General features: G+C 35.8%; 3 protein-coding genes across 3 annotated transcripts; 2 read left to right on the top strand and 1 right to left on the bottom strand.

Moving 5' to 3' along the window:
• The first annotated feature begins 5,610 nt into the window (after window positions 1-5,610).
• On the top strand, window positions 5,611-8,685 carry LOC108214651 (endoglucanase 17). Its single transcript, XM_017386776.2, has 8 exons — window positions 5,611-5,928; window positions 6,130-6,336; window positions 6,551-6,751; window positions 6,879-6,971; window positions 7,067-7,228; window positions 7,336-7,432; window positions 7,542-7,705; window positions 8,006-8,685. Exons 1-8 carry the CDS (start codon window positions 5,671-5,673, stop codon window positions 8,336-8,338), a joined length of 1,515 nt encoding a protein of 504 aa, XP_017242265.1. The 5' UTR covers window positions 5,611-5,670; the 3' UTR covers window positions 8,339-8,685.
• Window positions 8,686-10,563: 1,878 nt separating this feature from the next.
• On the bottom strand, window positions 10,564-13,870 carry LOC108214650 (uncharacterized). Its single transcript, XM_017386775.2, has 3 exons — window positions 13,488-13,870; window positions 13,344-13,389; window positions 10,564-12,914 (listed from the first exon to the last, which is right to left on the bottom strand). The coding sequence occupies exons 1-3, from the start codon at window positions 13,745-13,747 to the stop codon at window positions 11,016-11,018; spliced, it is 2,205 nt and encodes a 734-aa protein (XP_017242264.1). The 5' UTR covers window positions 13,748-13,870; the 3' UTR covers window positions 10,564-11,015.
• A 2,498-nt stretch (window positions 13,871-16,368) lies between these two features.
• LOC108214652 (large ribosomal subunit protein eL19x) lies at window positions 16,369-18,233 on the top strand. Its single transcript, XM_017386777.2, has 5 exons — window positions 16,369-16,549; window positions 17,265-17,387; window positions 17,528-17,841; window positions 17,927-17,985; window positions 18,063-18,233. The coding sequence occupies exons 1-5, from the start codon at window positions 16,438-16,440 to the stop codon at window positions 18,085-18,087; spliced, it is 633 nt and encodes a 210-aa protein (XP_017242266.1). The 5' UTR covers window positions 16,369-16,437; the 3' UTR covers window positions 18,088-18,233.
• The last annotated feature ends 80 nt before the right edge of the window (window positions 18,234-18,313 follow it).

The following is an 18,313-nucleotide window of genomic DNA, read 5'->3' as shown; positions in this document are numbered from 1 at the left end:
TATATATACCAAATGAAAATTATAACTAAAAATAAAAAATACTTATCTTTTTGTTGAACATGTGAATCATCACGTACCTACACTTATATCAATTTAACTCTAGAATACTATTCTAAATATTGATTAGATTATAATACATGTGAAGTAATAATTTCATAATCAACACAGACATACCATATATAAAGATGCATAAAATTTAATATAGCACTTATCTCTTATATTTTTTATGGACCGGTCCAGGAACCAAATCTTTTAAATACTATCGTCCATCCGCTTTATCAATTTTGAACCTCCAGGCTCTATCATTCATTTTCATCCGGTAATAACTTTTTCAAGGTAAATAAAATCCCTGTCATGTCTTTAAAACAAAGTTAATCATACATAATTTTCAGAATATGCATCATATTTAATACCGACATGCTTAACTAATAATCGAAATTATATTAATGACATAAGCGTACTTGATAATATATACGCAAATCAAAAATTACGTTAAGCATTTACATTTAAACTGCATATATAAAAACACGAGTGATAATGCATGACAGAAATTTATGACATATTAATATTGCATGATATAAATTTATACGTTGCAGAAACAAACTTATCTCTCTGCTAACGGGGATATTTCGGATGCGGCACTTTTTATCTCCTGATATTGCTCCACCCCATATATGATATATATATATATATGGACGAAAAATTTTCTTAACCAAAAATCAAGTTAGCAGCATACAAACAATAATCTTTAAATTATATCGCAATATTTTAAACATAAAATTCATGAGCGTTAGTTCATATGATACATCCAAAGAAGATATTAAAATATGTTTTTTTTTTCTTTAAAACAAACAAGTACGAGAGATTATTTTAAATACTTGCGGCAATTTATTTATTTTTATCGAGATAGACAACTTATCTGTAGCGAGTTGGCCCCTTCAAAATGTGCACAGTCTGACTTTATCTTCCCTTTCATTCTGTAGTTGTTTTGCTCTCGCATATCTCCCGCGCTGATGATGGCAAATGTTCTCTGCTTTTCTTTTCAAAGACGCAAACATAAAAGAAGACTTTCCTGCTAATGCTTAGCAATCAAGTTAATCACGTGCATGTTTATAAATATAAGACCAAGCAATATAATTCAAAAAACAATATTCTATACTATTATATGCAATAGATTATAAGCAATAATAAACGGAACGACCTCATATATGTGCATGGTAATCTAAAAGAAGTGTGTGTTACATAAAATTTTAAATGATCGAATATTGAAATAATATGAAAATAAACGATGCATAAAATATAAAATATATATGAATAATCGGTAAAATATTAAATTGCATTAAAAAGAAAACTTATCCTTATTTGAAGCTGATTTCGGTTTGTTATGAATTGAACCTCTGTTGCACTGATCCACTTCCTTCTTCTCCTTTCTTTTCAAAAAGGCTCCATGGAATGCTTTATCTCGACATCCAGACTACTTTAGTGGGTTGCAGACACCTGCCCGTCAGAACTTTCTTTTTCCTTTATTCTCTGTGAACTCACCTCTTATTCCAGGAGTCGATTTCGAGTCCATCGAGTATCACCCGCTTTAATTCTCTTCAATTAAATATAGAGTTAATTACAGTTTGTAACCCCTAGGATTGCTCCAAACGCACTTAAGATCCTGAACTATCAAACGTGACATAATGCACCCTGAACTTTACATTCTCGTGCAAGTTGTAACCCATAGTCACTATTCCGTCCAAATATGCCGTTAACTTTAACTGTTTGAGAGGTAACAGTGTGTGTATTAGTTTCTAACAGCTACTTTACCTCTTGTGACCCCTCAAAAATTATGTATTATATTTTGAAATTATTTCTGAACACACACAACGATGTAAAAAAATTTAAAATAAGTTTAAAATATGTATCTAGATTTAGAATCTGAAAATTTATTATTATTTTTACATAAACGATGCAACTTATTTTAAAATTTTAAAATAAATACATATTTTAAAAATTATTTTAATAGTTTTTACATCGTTGTGTGTGTTCAAAAATAATTTCAAAATATAATACATAAATTTTAAGGAGTCACAGGAGGTAAAGTAGCTGTTAGAAACTAATATACACACTATTACCTCTCAAACAGTTAAAGTTAACGGCATATTTGGACGGAATAGTGACTATGGGTTACAACTTGCACGAGAATGTAAAGTTCAGGGTGCATTATGTCACGTTTGATAGTTCAGGATCTTAAGTGCGTTTGGAGCAATCCTAGGGGTTACAAACTGTAATTAACTCTTAAATATATTTACAACGGTTTGGAACCGATCGTTTTGTCGCTCCATGCTAGCTGTAATTGGTCTCTGTAGAGAACCAGTAGCCAATGCCCAGTATATTCGACTATCTGGCTTGTACGTTGTCAGCGGCTTGCTTCCACATTAGTCCCATCTTATTTTGTTTCTTCATCTCTATATGTTGCACACATAGTTTATATAACCCTGTCTGTGCTATAAATCTTCAAGCAAATATATTTTTTAGTCCAACCAGGTTAGCCACATATAAACTCTCAAGTTGAATCAATTCAACTATGAATTGAAAATAAATTTTGCATATGCATTATAACAACTATAAATTTCTTTTTGTAGATTTTATACCAATATGCTTAATAAAAATTACTCACAAAACTGATTCGTGATTCACATGAATATAATCAAAACTCCGTGCACGCATAAACTTTCATAATAAAATTTGAATATGGAATACTTATCTGTGAGAAGTTAACGAAATCCGAATTTAGCACATGAGATTGCTTTTTATGTCCGAAGCTTCGGTCGCAAACCAGAGACAAGTTTTACACTGGTTTTGTCACATGCCTGGGTGCTTCTTTATTCTTTTCCCAAATCATCGAGTAACGTTGCTGGACCTGTTCTAGCATGTATTTACGACGCTTTCATCCATATATACAAACCTTCGCTCTGCTATGATGGTCGCTTGTATGCCGTTCACCGGTTGATTCTGTCCTGGACAATACACACATTGAAATTACAAATAAAATAAATAAGAAAGAAAAACTTATCTGCCGCATGAGCCTGGTTAATCATGATTATCACGTGGCTTATGACGATCGCCAAGTTCTTTTCCGTTACACTCGTGCATACAAACTTCTTGTCTTTTGTTGCCGCAAATCAGAGCCATTGCCAACACCCGTAACAAGCCCGAGATCTATTTGCAGGTTTGATTGTCCTCCTCAATCAACAAATAGCCCCTCCTTCTAGCGCCAATTTGTTAACGGAGGAATTTGGTAGTTAACAAAATTCGAGGTTCGTGGCCGGAATCAAGATCTATGACGGTGGATGAGCGGTGGTGATGAAATTTTAGGGGTGGCTGAGATTAGGGTTTCGAGTTGCCTCCAGATGCTCCCAACTCGTGTCCTCCTAATTTGCCTACGTACCCCTATATTTATAGGGGATCAAGCCAGTACGTAGTTCTTTTCTCCCTAGGAAACCTAAACCTAATAGGATTAGGCTTCCCCTTCTGCTATCTTCCTCCTGAAAGGGGCCCAATACGATGAGGCCTAGTCTTGGGCCTTGTAGACTCTCGAGCACCCAAGACTTACCCCAAATGCAAGGACGCTTCTCTACTCCCCGACAGGGACAACCCGCCAGACTACAGAGATAGAGCCTTCCAGGGTATATCTTCGAGAAGGTTCCACAAGCTCCCCGACAAGGACAACTCGCCAGACTACAGAGCAAGGCCTCCTCTAATCTTCATCCTCTATCTCCCAAGGAGGGCAACTCCTCAGACTACAAGGTAGAGTCTTCGACAAATTAACAGTAGGATCTATACACACCCAAGGGCGTCCCCCTAGGTAAAATATGTCCCCTTCTGCCCTTCAAATGACGATCTTTCTCTGTAAGCTTCAACTTGGCGCGCCCTGAAGATAAGGCGCGCCCAATCTTCTTGAAGTGGTCTCTTCTGACTGACATGTCTAGCTTGGGCTTGGTCCACTCTTGAGTCCATCATAGTCTTCTTTTATGGGCCGGGTCTTCATAGTGATTTTTGCGTATAACAGAAACTAGAATGGCTAATCATGTAAACTTCATAAGGGTTTTCTAAGAATATTAACTCTTTTTTTTTTTTGCCAGATATTAACTCCTATTTTTAGGATGAAAAAATTTGAAAAGCTAGACCAATATACTACTCTCTCCTATCTCAAATTATTTGTTCTTTTTTTCCAAAAATATTTTCCCAAAGAATGTTTTACAATTTCCCAAAGTAATAGTATAACGTATACCCATGTTGAGGCCTGAGGGTGTATTGCTATTTGTCTCTTGAAAATTGATGCTTGATTATTGTGCACTTCTGTTTTGGGCCAGAGTTCATGGCCCAATAAAAAATGTATAGAATATACTAACAGGTAGGACTGACAGTTGGTGTGAAAATAATAGACTTCACTGAATTAAAAAAAAGTTATATATATATACACATATTTTATGAAAAATAATGAACGAAGTCTAATAATTTAAACTTATGAAAAGGTGAAATTTAATTTATATTGTAAAGTAATAATTTTATAAATAAATAAATTACAGATAAACAAAGCATACGGCCATGTCCCAGCACTGAACATGAAAATTGAATTGTGGCAGGTCGGTCAATAAAATTGACATAAATTCCATCAATTAATTGTGATTTGTGCATACAAGAAGTCACACACTGCCATTTACTCATTTACCACCGCTTTAGTATTCATAAATATAAATACATTAAAATATGAAATTTTCCCTCGTGACAAGTCCAAGTCGCCATTAATGTTTGCCGTTTCATTTCCCATCTCTTTTTTCCTGAACATAATTCCAAATAAAACTATTTTCAAGCTCAAATTTAATTAAATAATGTACTATTTACAAATAGTTATCAATTTTTTCTGTGATGGCACTTATAAGATATTTATATATTATTTTGTCCGATGAACTACACTTTATATTAAAGTAAATTAATTTATATTCGTTGATTTCAAGAAACTGCTTTATATAACACTAAAGACTAAACACTAAAGACCAAGGTAAATAAACTACACTAAACGGATTTTGGGTTTATAAATTAAAATTTTCGTACTCATTTATGTAAAAAAATATGAAATATTTATAATAAATTGAGAATACTCTTTTTGTTTCATGAATTTTATATATTTTTTCAAATATTTTAGTCAATGTGTTCGGGTGAAGTTTTTAATCCCACTTGTGGAGTTATAAGTTAGAAGTATTTATTCGTACCGTTTATGTGTAAAAAGTCGAGAATTACTTATAAAAAATTAAGAATCCTAACATTTGTTTCATGACTTTTACTTTTTTTTCCAAATACTTTAATCACTTGTAAGTCTTAACTAACTTGTAACCTTTTTTTTTTATTTTAATCAAAAAACACTTATTTTAAATTCACTCAAACGATCCATAACATTTATATCCTTAAGTTTAGGCAAGAAGCATTTATAATCTCACGGACCCTTTATATATAATTTTTATTTTTTAAAAGGCTATATCGTATTTTTTTATTTTTTTTTTCACAAAGTACGAGTTGAAACTTGAAAGTCGAAACAAACCCTCTGCTATATCTGCAGTCTTCTTTGTCTTAATTGGTTAGTTCCTCACTCTCTCTAGTCTCTCTCCTTTTCACACGCAAGAAATGACTTTCTCTGTTTTTTCTACTCTGTTTCTTCTTGCCCTGTTTCACTTTACTCTCTCTTCATTTCTCGACAATGCCACCGTCTCTGCCGCCCAATTCCACCGCCAACCCCACCGGCGCTATGCTTCACATAACTATAAAGATGCCCTCACCAAATCTATTCTTTACTTTGAAGGACAAAGGTCGGGAAAGCTTCCTCCTAATCAGAGAGTCACTTGGAGGAAAGACTCTGGCCTCTCAGATGGCTCAGCTATGAATGTAATCTCTCTCCCTCTCTCTCTCTCTCTCTCTCTCCCCCCCCCCTCTCCCCCTCTCTCTCCCTCTCCCTCTCCCTCTCTCTCCCCCCTCTCCCTCTCTCCTCCCTCTCTTTCTCTCCCCCTTCTCCCTCCCTCCCTCTCTCCCTCCCTCTCTCTCTCCCCCTCCATCTCTCTCTGATTCTGGTGGGATTTGACAATGCAGGTTGATTTAGTTGGAGGGTACTACGATGCAGGGGATAATGTGAAGTTTGGCTTTCCAATGGCTTTTACAACAACTATGCTCTCATGGAGTGTGATTGAATTTGGTGGGCTGATGAAAAGTGAGCTGCTGAATGCTAAGGAAGCCATTAGGTGGGCTACTGATTATCTTCTCAAAGCCACCGTCCATCCAGACACCATTTATGTTCAGGTATATGTTTTTCCAAGTGTCTTTGTCTGTGTTATTGACTTGATTAAGTTTCAAATGTTCAAAAGATTTTATTATGAAGTTCAATTTTTGTTACAAAGAATGTACATTTTACCCTCTTCAGACCGTGTTTTCGAGTGGAATGTACCGAGTAATATTAGGTTTTGGTTTCAATAAGTTTTAGATGTGAATGTGTGTGTAAAATTGGTTGCTGTAGGTAGGTGATGCAAATAAAGATCATGCTTGTTGGGAACGACCAGAAGATATGGACACACTACGAACAGTGGTGAAGATTGACAAATATAACCCTGGAACAGAAGTAGCAGCTGAAACTGCAGCTGCACTTGCTGCTGCTTCTTTGGTCTTCAGAAGGACTGACAGGACTTATTCTAAGCTTCTTGCCGCAAGGGCCATTAGCGTAATTATAATCAATTATCTTTGAAGCTCTAATCTTTCCGTAGTTGTGTAATTAATTACTCTTAAGATATGGAAAATACTGTCTGTTAATCGAATTCTAGACTCAAGAAATGTTAAATGTGTCACAGGTTTTTGCATTTGCTAATAAGTACAGAGGTGTCTACAGTAGTACATTGAGAAAATGGGTTTGTCCCTTTTACTGTGATTTTTCTGGATACGAGGTGAAAATTCTTCTCTTCTTGAAAGATTAGAAATTTGTACATGCTATATACAATATGTTAGCGCTCATGGTTGATGTATAATTTTTTTTGCTTAGGATGAGCTATTGTGGGGTGCTGCTTGGCTGCACAAGGCCACAAGAAACCCAATGTACCTTCGCTACATTCAAGTAAATGGACAAACTTTAGGAGCAAATGAAGGTGACAATACATTTGGGTGGGATAACAAGCATGTTGGCGCAAGAATTCTTCTATCCAAGGTCAAATTGCTACCTTTTTTTAGTAATATCGTTGGTTTGGGGCTTTAATCAAGTCCTTAATGCATTCATCCATGATCCAAAAATTAACATTTAATTTCCGATATCAGGCATTTCTTGTCCAGAAGGTTCAGTCCCTCCAAGATTACAAAGGTCATGCCGATAATTTTATCTGTTCCCTCATTCCTCAATCCCAGTACACTCCAGGTCCTTTTTACTCTTTGTCTGTATTGATGTACATTTACATTAACATGCATAATCCTCGTTTTTGAAAGAAGAGTACTAATTGTATTATGTTGGGGGTAAACATGAACAGGTGGCCTTTTGTTCAAGATGGCTGATACTAATATGCAGTATGTTACTTCGACTTCTTTCCTGCTAGTAACTTATGCCAAGTACTTAACCAATGCGAAAAAGGTGGTCACTTGTGGGGGATCCATTGTCACACCTAAGAAGCTCCGAACCCTTGCTAAACAACAGGTAAAACAAACTCACATTCCCCATTCCTGTGTACGTAAGAATCTGATACATCGAAAATTATGTATCGTACCAGGGAATCAGTCAACATACATTTGTGTATGAACCTTTTCTAGTAAAGTGAATGATTTGTTATCCACTGCAAGTCACAATATCTGTATGTTATCTTCATGTCCCAAACTCACATGACTCTCGACCCCACTGGTCTACGAAATTAATTTGTGCCTCGTAAATATTATTCCCCTTAAATTCATAGCATGGCCTGGTACTTATACCAAATTTATTGCAACTGGGCACAAACAGGTGGACTATCTTCTAGGTGACAATCCAATGAAGATGTCGTATATGGTGGGTTATGGTCCACGATACCCACAAAGGATACACCATAGGGGATCATCTCTGCCCTCCATTGCCTCACACCCATTCAAGATCCAGTGCACCGCGGGCTTTAGTGTGATGAAGTCCCAGTCCCCTAATCCTAACATCTTGATTGGTGCTGTCGTCGGTGGTCCAGATAGAAGAGATCGATTCCTAGATCAACGGTCAGACTACTTCCAGTCTGAACCAGCTACTTATATAAATGCTCCCCTTGTTGGATCACTGGCTTATCTTGCTCACTCTTTTGGTCAACTTTAGTACCATGAGCCATCCTGCTATTTACAAAATGCGCATTTCTTTAAACTGTTATCTGCATAATTTATCGTAGTAATAGGACCAAGTGCAAATTCATCGGTCATTGGGTGCTGGGGGACAAAAGATGAACTAAAGAAATGCTCGAGCCCAGAACCTGAAGGCGCAGTTGTCAAAGCAACACACACACACACACATTGTCTTTCGAAACCTATGTATATGGAGTATAATAGTTCTATATACATAGACAGGCATAGATTACTAGCTGTTTATTGTCATATTATCCTTACCAACTTGTATTAGTGTATTCTATCTTCTCAATCAATGTTTGAATTAAAGGGAGCTTGTGGAACTGTGTAAGTGTGACTATTGTGCCTAAAGCCGTGGATTATGAATCTTATATACAAGAATGTCCAAGCATATATAATCTTGTTTTCTTTATTGTAGTTTGTAGTGTTCAATGTATTTGACAGCTGCTAAAGCCTAAAAGTAAAGCACAATAATAAGCTAACATATTCTGAACCTTTCTTGAAAGTCGATAGCAGATTATCTTAGTCATTTTAATGAGAATAGTTATTAATGGTGGTGAGGGGTGTCGGAAATTGGTAACTTCCGTCGATGACTTCGGAACTCTATTAAGGCGGAAACTAAGGGGGTGTTTGAGTTTGGCCGGGGCTTAAAAGCTTGGCTTCTGGGTTTATAAATTAGAAATATTTATTCGTACCGTTTGTGTAAAAAGTCGAAAAGTACTTATAAAAAGCTGCGAATACTAGCTTTTGTTTCATGACTTCTACTTATTTCTCAAACATTTTAATCACTTATAAGTCTTAAATTGCTTCTGACTTCTATTTCGCTTTTTTACCTTAAACAAAAATCACTTATATTAAACTCACTCAAACTAAGAGTGTCATGCTAAATAGACATTGGAACTCTATTAAGGCGGAAACTAAGAGTGTCATGCCAAATAGACCTTAGAACTCTGTTAATGCCAAATAGACCTTAGAACTCTGTTAAGGTGGAAACTAAGAGTGTCATGCCAAATAGATGTATCACCCCCTTTCGGAGATGCTCTAAGGATTTGGTCGAGTACTGTTGCAAAGTGTTAAACTGAGCTAGTAGCAGACAAAGATCTGAGAAAAAGTAGCCGTGAGATAGTTACAAAACATGTGAAGTTAAACTTAAACGTTTGTGACTAATTTAGACTACCGTTGAGGCCTGAGGGGACCGTATCAAATGACCGTTGATCATAAGTGGCGGTGCCACACTGGGGCCTTGGGGGACACGTGCCCCCACAGGTTTCCCTTTGTGGGCCCCACATATTAGTAATACTCGTATATTTTCGTGTGTTTTGTCATTTGTGTCCCGGATAAATTATTAAATCTCTTCATGAAATCATCTCAACTTCAGTCTATTTCAGTTCTAGCAGTAGTTTCAGCATGGTCATGCTTCTCTTGGATTTGTATGTTTAAATCAGTTGTGGTAGTAGGTTGGTTTTTAAATAAGATTTGAAGGCTATTTGTTCCAGTTTGTAGTAGTTGCTGTTCGGATTTGTAAAACTAATTAAGTAACATATTTTGAGAATAATCGAAAAATTAAAAGTGCCCCCTTGAATATTTTGTCTGGCTCCGCCACTGATCATAACAAGTTAAACATGCATCACAAAGTCTTGTGTTCTTCCACTTAGAGATCAAATGATTGAAACTCGAGTAAGAGTGTGATGTTGTGAGCCTAGAAGCGTTTTGTCGCATTGCACATATTGAGCCTGGTTGTCTCCCTCCGGGTTTATCCCGGGGCTTAAAACTGTTTATAATTTCAAGCTGAAAAATTTCAATTCGTGTAATAAGTAGATATAGACTTAAAGTCATGAATAAGTCAAAACCTTAAAAGCGAGAAATTAGTTTGAGATACTTTTTTCAATGATTTAATTTTTAAAATTATTTTTTGATAAAAGTTGATCATAAGTGATGAGTCATTCAATAAGCATTTTTATTTTTATTATTACATTTTTAATAACCCATAACTCATTAATAATAAATCGGCCGAGCTCCAACTTATCACAAATTATGCTCAGCCAAAAGGCTGATAGTCCAGTTTTGATGTCATAGAATCCTATGATCTTTTTAAGTTGAGGGAAATGATCCTGTTGCAGAAGACAAAAATGCTTAAACAGAACAGAATTTTTTAACGAGGAATTTAAGTTGGATTTTCAGAATTTATGGTAGAAACAAGACAGTTCATATGTATATGTCAGGAATAGGATCACGTGATCAGTCTTTACACGGTAGATCCACCGCAAATTATGAAACACAGCCAACAATCTGAACCATTATTCTGGAAAACTAACCGTTGAGATTTAAGTACGCCGCGATGAAATTTATTGATGGTTGCGATTCGTTGGATGGAAACTGATTCTTATTCGACGGTGGTTGGGGACCGGTTTCATTACGATATATATCTTACGTAACATCTAAATAATCATCCGATTATATAAGTATTAACTCTGCAACTATAGAGCCTGAAAGTAAAACATAATCTGATCAAACAATGTTGAATGTTTGCTTGCAACACTTAAGGCAGCAATAATATTTATAGATAAGAATGGTTGTTTTATGGACTCAGCTCAAACTGTCAGACATATATCATAGCTCATTTGCCTCGAAGCTAATGGAAACTGAAGAAGTATTCACTGCATATGACAACAAGATGAATCGGGGGAGCTTAGCTGAGATGAGAGAAGCCAGAGTAGGAGTAAAAAAGGTACCAGTAATGACAAAAACCAAAACATTGTTGCCTGTCTCCGTGTTGTGATCTCTTCTGTGAACTTGTCGCTAAATTCCTTTTTTAAATTTTTTTCAGGTTCTTCTAGATTATGTTTGTTGAAGTTGGAATGACCGTCTTCCCTTTCAGTTTCCATAAAATTGTGGTTATCCTGTATAGGTTTAATCTTCCGTGAAAGTTCCTGCACTGACTCCACTGGCCAGATAGCCTCCGCGTTAGAGGCCAGAGAGGAGCCCCTTGATGTTTCTGAAATGTCCTCATCTTCGTCACCAGTGTCCTCCTCATCACAGTCACTGTCACTAGTTTCCTCCTCTTCGCTGCTGTCACTGACTTCTTCTTCGTTAACATTATCATTGTAATTGTTATCTTCTTTTAAAGGTGGTTGCTGATTGTTTCCTAATTCAGAGTCTTCTGTTCCTATTATCTCAAGTGCTTCCGCGTCATTTTTTCTGCCATCACCGATATCCACAAGACCTGTCAGGAGTATTTCTTCACCTTTTGCAACATCATTCTCACCGCCATCATTAAAGCTCTTCATTTCATCATTATTAGTTGATTGGGGATTTCTTTCTACCATAGTCTGATAAGAAAAAACCTCATTAGCTGATTTATCCTTTTCCATCGTGTTGAAATCTTCCACATGTAGGGCTTTTTGTGAATAGACATCCTTGATCAAATTTCCAAAGTTGCAATAGGGAGGGCTGTCAAGCAGTGGGAAGGAGAATTCTTGCACTCCAAGACCATCACATTGAAATGAATTCATCTCAGGTGAAGACTTATCAGAACTATACTTCGTAGCCTCGTTGATTTGGAATTCCTCACATTGTTGCATTTGTTGGTCATTTCCAATCTCATCTGCACCCTCCCATTTATCATTGGTAGTTTCTCTGTCAATCTTGCAGTCTTCATTCGGCTCAACAAATTGCGTTTCTACCCTGTCTTCAACTTTGATACTATCTTCCTGAACTGAAATCTTATCTGCTTCATCCCCTTCCAATATCTTCGTATCTTCAATGACTAACGTCTCTTCAACGAGGTCAGCACTTGCAGGTTTGAGTAATGATGAACTGTCCGTCACTAGCAACAAGCTAGTCTTGTTTATATCACAAGTTCCATCCTCATTTCTTTGAATTATTTCACCATCAGCGCAAAGAATACCTTGATCTCTATCTAATTTTTCACTCAATTGAATCCCATTTGCAGCAACACCTCCTACCAATTCTTCACCTTTCTCAATTGTAATCCCCACATCAGCATCACATTCATTCCCTCCCTGATATGGATTGTTATCTGCTCTGATGATCTTATTTACGACAGCTGCTTCAACCAATTCTTCCCTTTCCTCCACAAGAATTCCATCACATTCATCTCCGCGCTTTTGATAGTCATAATCAATTCCTAGTTGCTCAGACTGAGGTACCTTAACAAGTACCTCCTCTCTTTCAATTATAACCTCACTGTTTTCACTACATTTTTCCGCAGGCATATGCTCTTTAAAAACTACTTCAACTAGATCATCCATTTTATTATTTCCGTCAAAATTCTTTTTGATCCCATTACATACCACACCCACCTGGTCAGAATTAGCCATCAGAATTTTCTCATCAGCTTTTAATTCTGAATTTTTTTCAAATCGATCATATTTCTTCAACTTCTCTGGCTTCTGAAGCAGTGAAGTATCAGCAAATTGAACCGGGAAGTCCTCCATAATGGTAACAGATTCATCACACAAAGGACTTTCCCTTCCTTTTTCCAGAATATCAATGTCTTCATCTTTATCACCATTAACTTGTTTAGTATCATCCTGCATATGTAACATAAAATTGGAGTTTCATAATTCAGCACACTAATGTTATGATGACCCTTATCTGCCATTGCTTAATTTTGATACATTTTTTAAAATCCGACTTAAATACACCCGGATTTCATAAACGAAAAAAAAAATCCTTTAAAATCTCAATTGAATATCCGTGGTACATAAGCACATGTTAAGCCTCCCTTAACCCCTCGAGTTTCGGAAAAGTATGTAAATTAGATGATAACACCCCTCTTCTAACCCAACAAGTATAAAATATTTAATTTGATGCTACTCCTAGTGATTTTCTCTTTAATCCCATATATAGACTGTCAGACACATCTTACACGATCATTCTCCTAACACCTCAAGACTCTAACAGATTATTCAACAAACCTACGAATTAAAAACATGACGCAACAAAAATTCAGAAGTTACCAAGACCATACTCTCCCTGGACACATAATCATCTTCTGTTCCATTGCTGCAACAACCAAAACACGAAAAATAAAACCAAACATTGTTAAAAAAAACTTATACAAGGGCTCGAAAATTCAACACACACATATCCGAGTCTCGAACCTGGGCCGAAGATCACGAGTGAGCTGAGGTGACAAACAATCTCGAACAAGAAAAGAAAGACCACCCTTAGAACACTTAATCAAACAATTATCATCGTCACCTTTCTTCGATTTTTGTATTCTTTTATATGCAAATGTCGAAACAAGAGCAGCCGTGACCAATGCACCACCTAACAAGATGATCCCGGCAAGCCCTCCTCCGCTTGTCACAATTTTAATGGACATGTTTTTCTTTTTCGTGTTCTCTTGATTTTTTCCCATGGAGTAGGATGAAAGTAAGGATATTTCGTTCCAGGTGAGGTGGGATAATTTTTTTCGTGATTCCCGAGGCAGTGTGGGGTTTAGGATCTTGGAAAACTAAATGCTGAAGATTTAGTTCTAGAATTTTTTGTTGCGCAGGAATTACATTTATCATTCCTGACATTACTACGGTGGATCTTTCTTTGATTAAGGGACGTTTTAAATTTATTCAAAAAAAAGGGGACGTTTAAAGAAATTATTTGCTATTATCCCTTTTTTTTAAAAAAAAAAAATAATTCAATAATGAAAAGTCATACGGCATCTATAGATATAATCGAAATTGAACAAACGTAGAATCATATCGCCGTTGAATCCTTCCTTCTTCGGTAGTCAACCAAGCGAATTTTTGAAGAGATATGTACATGCTGTAATACTCCCAATATTGTTTTGAGCAATCGACCATAAATGTATCACCACACGAACTTTTATCACTGAATCAGCATCACGGAAAACCCCGCAGATCTGTAATCCCGAACATGATGAACACACAAAACCCAAACAAAAACCAAACTCTCACGGAAGGAGAGACCAAACAAAACCCAAATAAATTGGGAACTTATTGAAGAAAACAAGAGATTAAAAGAAGACAAGATTGAGGTTTTCCACCGGTGAAAGCCGATGAAAGCCCCTCAGATAAAAGAGACAGCTGGTACTTCAAGTTGAGAGAAATTTAGGATTTTGTACTAGGTACAAAATTGAGAACCAATTATTTGCTATTATACTCGTTAATTTTGTCATATAACTTATAGTCTTCGTTTTTTTTAAAATCAGGAAGTGGCATTAATCATCTGGGTACTATAATCGGCTATATTATAACATTATAATAATATTTAATATATTAATTAAATTTACTATATAATAATATTTAAGAAGAATTTATAATGGTTAATCAGATTATAAAAATTGAATCGGAGTGGCACCTTGCAGCTGAAGAGGATTTTAGAATCATGGACTGAACACATAATTACATTATTATTTTTTTTAAGATTTTCATCATCGTTATTTGTTAATATTGGACATACAATTTTTAGTCTAAATCAAAATTAAAAAAAATTGAGGATCGAGATTAGTACTCATCCATAATTAATTGAGATTAATTCAAACTAATTAATAATTTGTTCAAATTAATTGATTATTAATATAAATTAAATACTGATTTTTAAATCATTGTTAAGAAAAACAATTATATTTATCTTTTAATACTTAGCTGGGAGGACAGGAAAGAATATGAAAAGCAAGAAAATGGCATGTTGGCCCAAAATTTAAATCATTTTTTATAAACTTAAAATCATAAATCATAAGTTATAAACTCACCCGAACTCTGAAATGGATTCTTGCATAATCAAAGTAGGCAAGGTCGGCTTCACTGTTAGCAAAATTGGCATTTTGAAACTGTTTATTAGAAATTGAATACACCTTTTCTAAAATGCTTTTTATCTTATGCTCTGTCAAGGTCAGCAAAACTAAATCGAAATTGAATTGAATCGAATTGAGTTAAATTGTACGAGTTTGAAATCGAAAATCGAACCAACTATACGAAGTCGGTGTGTCCGATAACTACTAATATCAATAAAAAATTTCAAGGACTCGTAGATATATAAATTAATAATTGTTTTCAATCATCATACTTCAGAAATATTTTAATAGCTTGTTTGAGAATCTGAATTTCATTTGAAATATTGGATTTGATCAAATAAACTGTTTAGGGGTTGTTTGGAAACATGCATTTCATTTCAAATGATGGATTACAAATGACAGGATTTGAGTTGTCATTTCAAATTCTCAGATTTATACTAACATTTGAATGCGTGAATTTCAAATCAAATCTAAATCCGAGTTCCCAAACAAATTATTTGATCAAATCCGAAATTTCAAATCCAAAATCTTAGTTCTCAAACACGCGGTTAATCGTTCATTTTAGAAAAATTAAAGTAGAGGGGCGAAGTCAAAAGAACCCGACTAGTAAAATGATTAGTATTATTCGCTAAAGGAAAAAGGGTTTTTTAATGTAACCCCGCATGCATAAAATAACCTCAATCATACTATTTTCCTTTTTTCATAAAGTAAAATAATGGAAGAACCATGAATTTTAGACCCAAACAAGGAATCGCTCCTATTTACGCGCCTACGAATCTTTACATTTTCGTAGCAGCGGTTCTAGTGCTGCTACTGTCCCAGTCAATTGTATACGTTTCTTTTTCACTGCTCGACACGCTTTTTAAGGCTTTTATAAAACATAGTTCTACAACTTATTTTTAAGATTTTCTTTTTTTGTATAAAAATAATTTACAGAACTATACTACATTGAAGCATTAAAGTCCGTGCCGCGCTCCCGTCCCCCAATGTATACTATTGACCGGGACGGAGGGAGTAAATAATTTTCGTAGCCCACTATTGTCATCAAATTGACCACTAAATTTTCTTGGAGCCCAAGTTCTGACTTTGATCCCATCACATTTCACATAATCGAAATTTATTATTCAACAATATTATCGCTTTTTTATCTCCATACGTATTGCCCAAGCATAGAGTTTGGGCTTCTAGGCCCAAATAAAAACACAACCTTGCAAAAAAACCCTACATATAAATCGCAGTTGCATGCACTTGTTATTTGTTCAGAAACTAAAAGCTAGAGAGATCAAACAACAAAAATGGTGTCAGTGAAGCTACAGAAGCGTTTAGCTTCAAGTGTTCTCAAATGTGGACAAGGCAAAGTCTGGCTCGATCCTAATGAATCCAATGAGATCTCCATGGCTAATTCTCGTAAATTTCGTTCCTCGCTTCTTGTTTATATACGTGCATGATTAATTAATATTCGATAATTTAATAGTTTCTTGTGCTGATATACTTGTAACATTTATAAAAAAATTCGGATCTAAATAGTATTACTTTATAGAGGTTTAACTGCGATTTTTTTACTGTTATTAGATGCATTATACATGAATGCTTTTGAATCTAGATTTTGTTAGACTTTATAGTGTGTGTTTGATAGAAAGGTCCGGATTCCTGAAATACGCATATTGGTAACATATGTTTTAGGAAAAAATGCGCGGGACAATTTAGTTCTAAATTTTTGATGTATATATGAGGATGCTACCGTATCATTCAGCGAAAAATTATCTCTTTTAAGATTTTTCAGGTCCCGTGTTTTTCTTTCCACCGGACTTGTACTACTGCCTTGATAGAAAGTGGTGTAACAGATGAATAATAAGATTTTATAAAATTTGTAGTTTAAAAAATTGTACAGGGAATTAGGGATGCTATAGTATCATAATTCAGCGAAAAATTACTTCTTTGTGAAGGTCTTTCACATGCAGCATTTTTTTCCCGCCGGACGTATGCTACTATCATTAGTATGTTGTGGAACAACTGTCTTGATAGAAAGTGGTGTAACAGATGAAAAATTAGATATCATACAAATTTGTACAGTGTACAGTTGATCATTTGATTTCTATGGTTTTTTCTGATGAAATTGCAGGCCAGAACATCAGGAAGTTAGTGAAGGATGGCTTCATTATCAGGAAGCCAACGAAGATCCATTCGCGATCTCGGGCGCGTAGAATGAAGGAGGCTAAGAGCAAGGGCCGTCATGCTGGATATGGTATGCTGTCTGTTTCAGATGAGGTTTCTGTGTAGTCTGTAGAAATGAGTAAAAATGCACTCTGCATCTGGTGGTTTTAGCTTAAGTTAAATCTGTTCTGCCTATCGAATGGACTATTATGGCTTAGCTACTGTGTACAGGTAAGCGCAGAGGAACAAGAGAGGCTAGGTTGCCGACAAAAGTCTTGTGGATGAGGAGGATGAGAGTGCTGAGGCGTCTGCTACGCAAGTACAGGGAAGCGAAGAAAATAGACTGCCATATGTATCATGACATGTACATGAAGGTTAAGGGTAATGTCTACAAAAATAAGCGTGTGCTGATGGAGAGCATCCACAAAAGTAAGGCTGAGAAGGCTCGGGAGAAGACTATTGCTGACCAGCTCGAGGCTAAGAGAGCAAAGAACAAGGCAAGCAGGGAGAGAAAGATTGCTCGGAGGGATGAACGATTGGCTCAGGTATATCTTAGACGAAGCTTGCCAGTCAAGTGCTTTCAAGTTTTAGAAACAGTTCTTAAATATGTGATTATGCTAATTTTGACAGGGCCCTGGGGAGAAAGCACCGCAAGCCCCAGCAGCAGCAGCCGCTCCATCTCAGGCTCAGTAAGTATTCAAGTATATATATCTCAGGCTCAGTAGCTATTCAGGTATTGTGACTAAAACCATTTTCCTCTGCACAGGCCGTCGAAGAAATTAAAGAAGTAAAAGGTTCAAATATGAAACTGTCGAGGAATCTGTCTCCTGGATGCCTTCACTAGAGTGTTTTTATGCTATTGTTTTCCCCTTTTGCTTATATATTTAGATGTAAGAATAATAACCTTGTTATTCAACTGGAGATTTGATTTATTGTATTTCAGTTTGTGCTATTTTGATGCGTTTTCTTCTTATCTACATTGGAAGCTACGGGCATATCGACTTATAAAAACTTCTA

This window comes from Daucus carota, chromosome 3 (assembly GCF_001625215.2).
Source record: "Daucus carota subsp. sativus chromosome 3, DH1 v3.0, whole genome shotgun sequence".
In the NCBI taxonomy this organism is placed as follows: Eukaryota; Viridiplantae; Streptophyta; class Magnoliopsida; order Apiales; family Apiaceae; genus Daucus; species Daucus carota.
This window is presented reverse-complemented; position numbering and strand designations above follow the sequence as displayed.

Coding starts and splice junctions, on each gene's coding strand:
- LOC108214651 (XM_017386776.2), top strand. CDS start 5,671: ATGACTTTCTCTGTTTTTTCTACTCTGTTTCTTCTTGCCCTGTTTCAC. Junction 5,929..6,129: donor CAGATGGCTCAGCTATGAAT/GTAATCTCTCTC, acceptor TTGACAATGCAG/GTTGATTTAGTTGGAGGGTA. Junction 6,752..6,878: donor TTGCCGCAAGGGCCATTAGC/GTAATTATAATC, acceptor AATGTGTCACAG/GTTTTTGCATTTGCTAATAA.
- LOC108214650 (XM_017386775.2), bottom strand. CDS start 13,747: ATGGGAAAAAATCAAGAGAACACGAAAAAGAAAAACATGTCCATTAAA. Junction 13,390..13,487: donor ACTCGTGATCTTCGGCCCAG/GTTCGAGACTCG, acceptor TGGTTGTTGCAG/CAATGGAACAGAAGATGATT. Junction 12,915..13,343: donor CCAGGGAGAGTATGGTCTTG/GTAACTTCTGAA, acceptor TTACATATGCAG/GATGATACTAAACAAGTTAA.
- LOC108214652 (XM_017386777.2), top strand. CDS start 16,438: ATGGTGTCAGTGAAGCTACAGAAGCGTTTAGCTTCAAGTGTTCTCAAA. Junction 16,550..17,264: donor GATCTCCATGGCTAATTCTC/GTAAATTTCGTT, acceptor ATGAAATTGCAG/GCCAGAACATCAGGAAGTTA. Junction 17,842..17,926: donor GGGATGAACGATTGGCTCAG/GTATATCTTAGA, acceptor TAATTTTGACAG/GGCCCTGGGGAGAAAGCACC.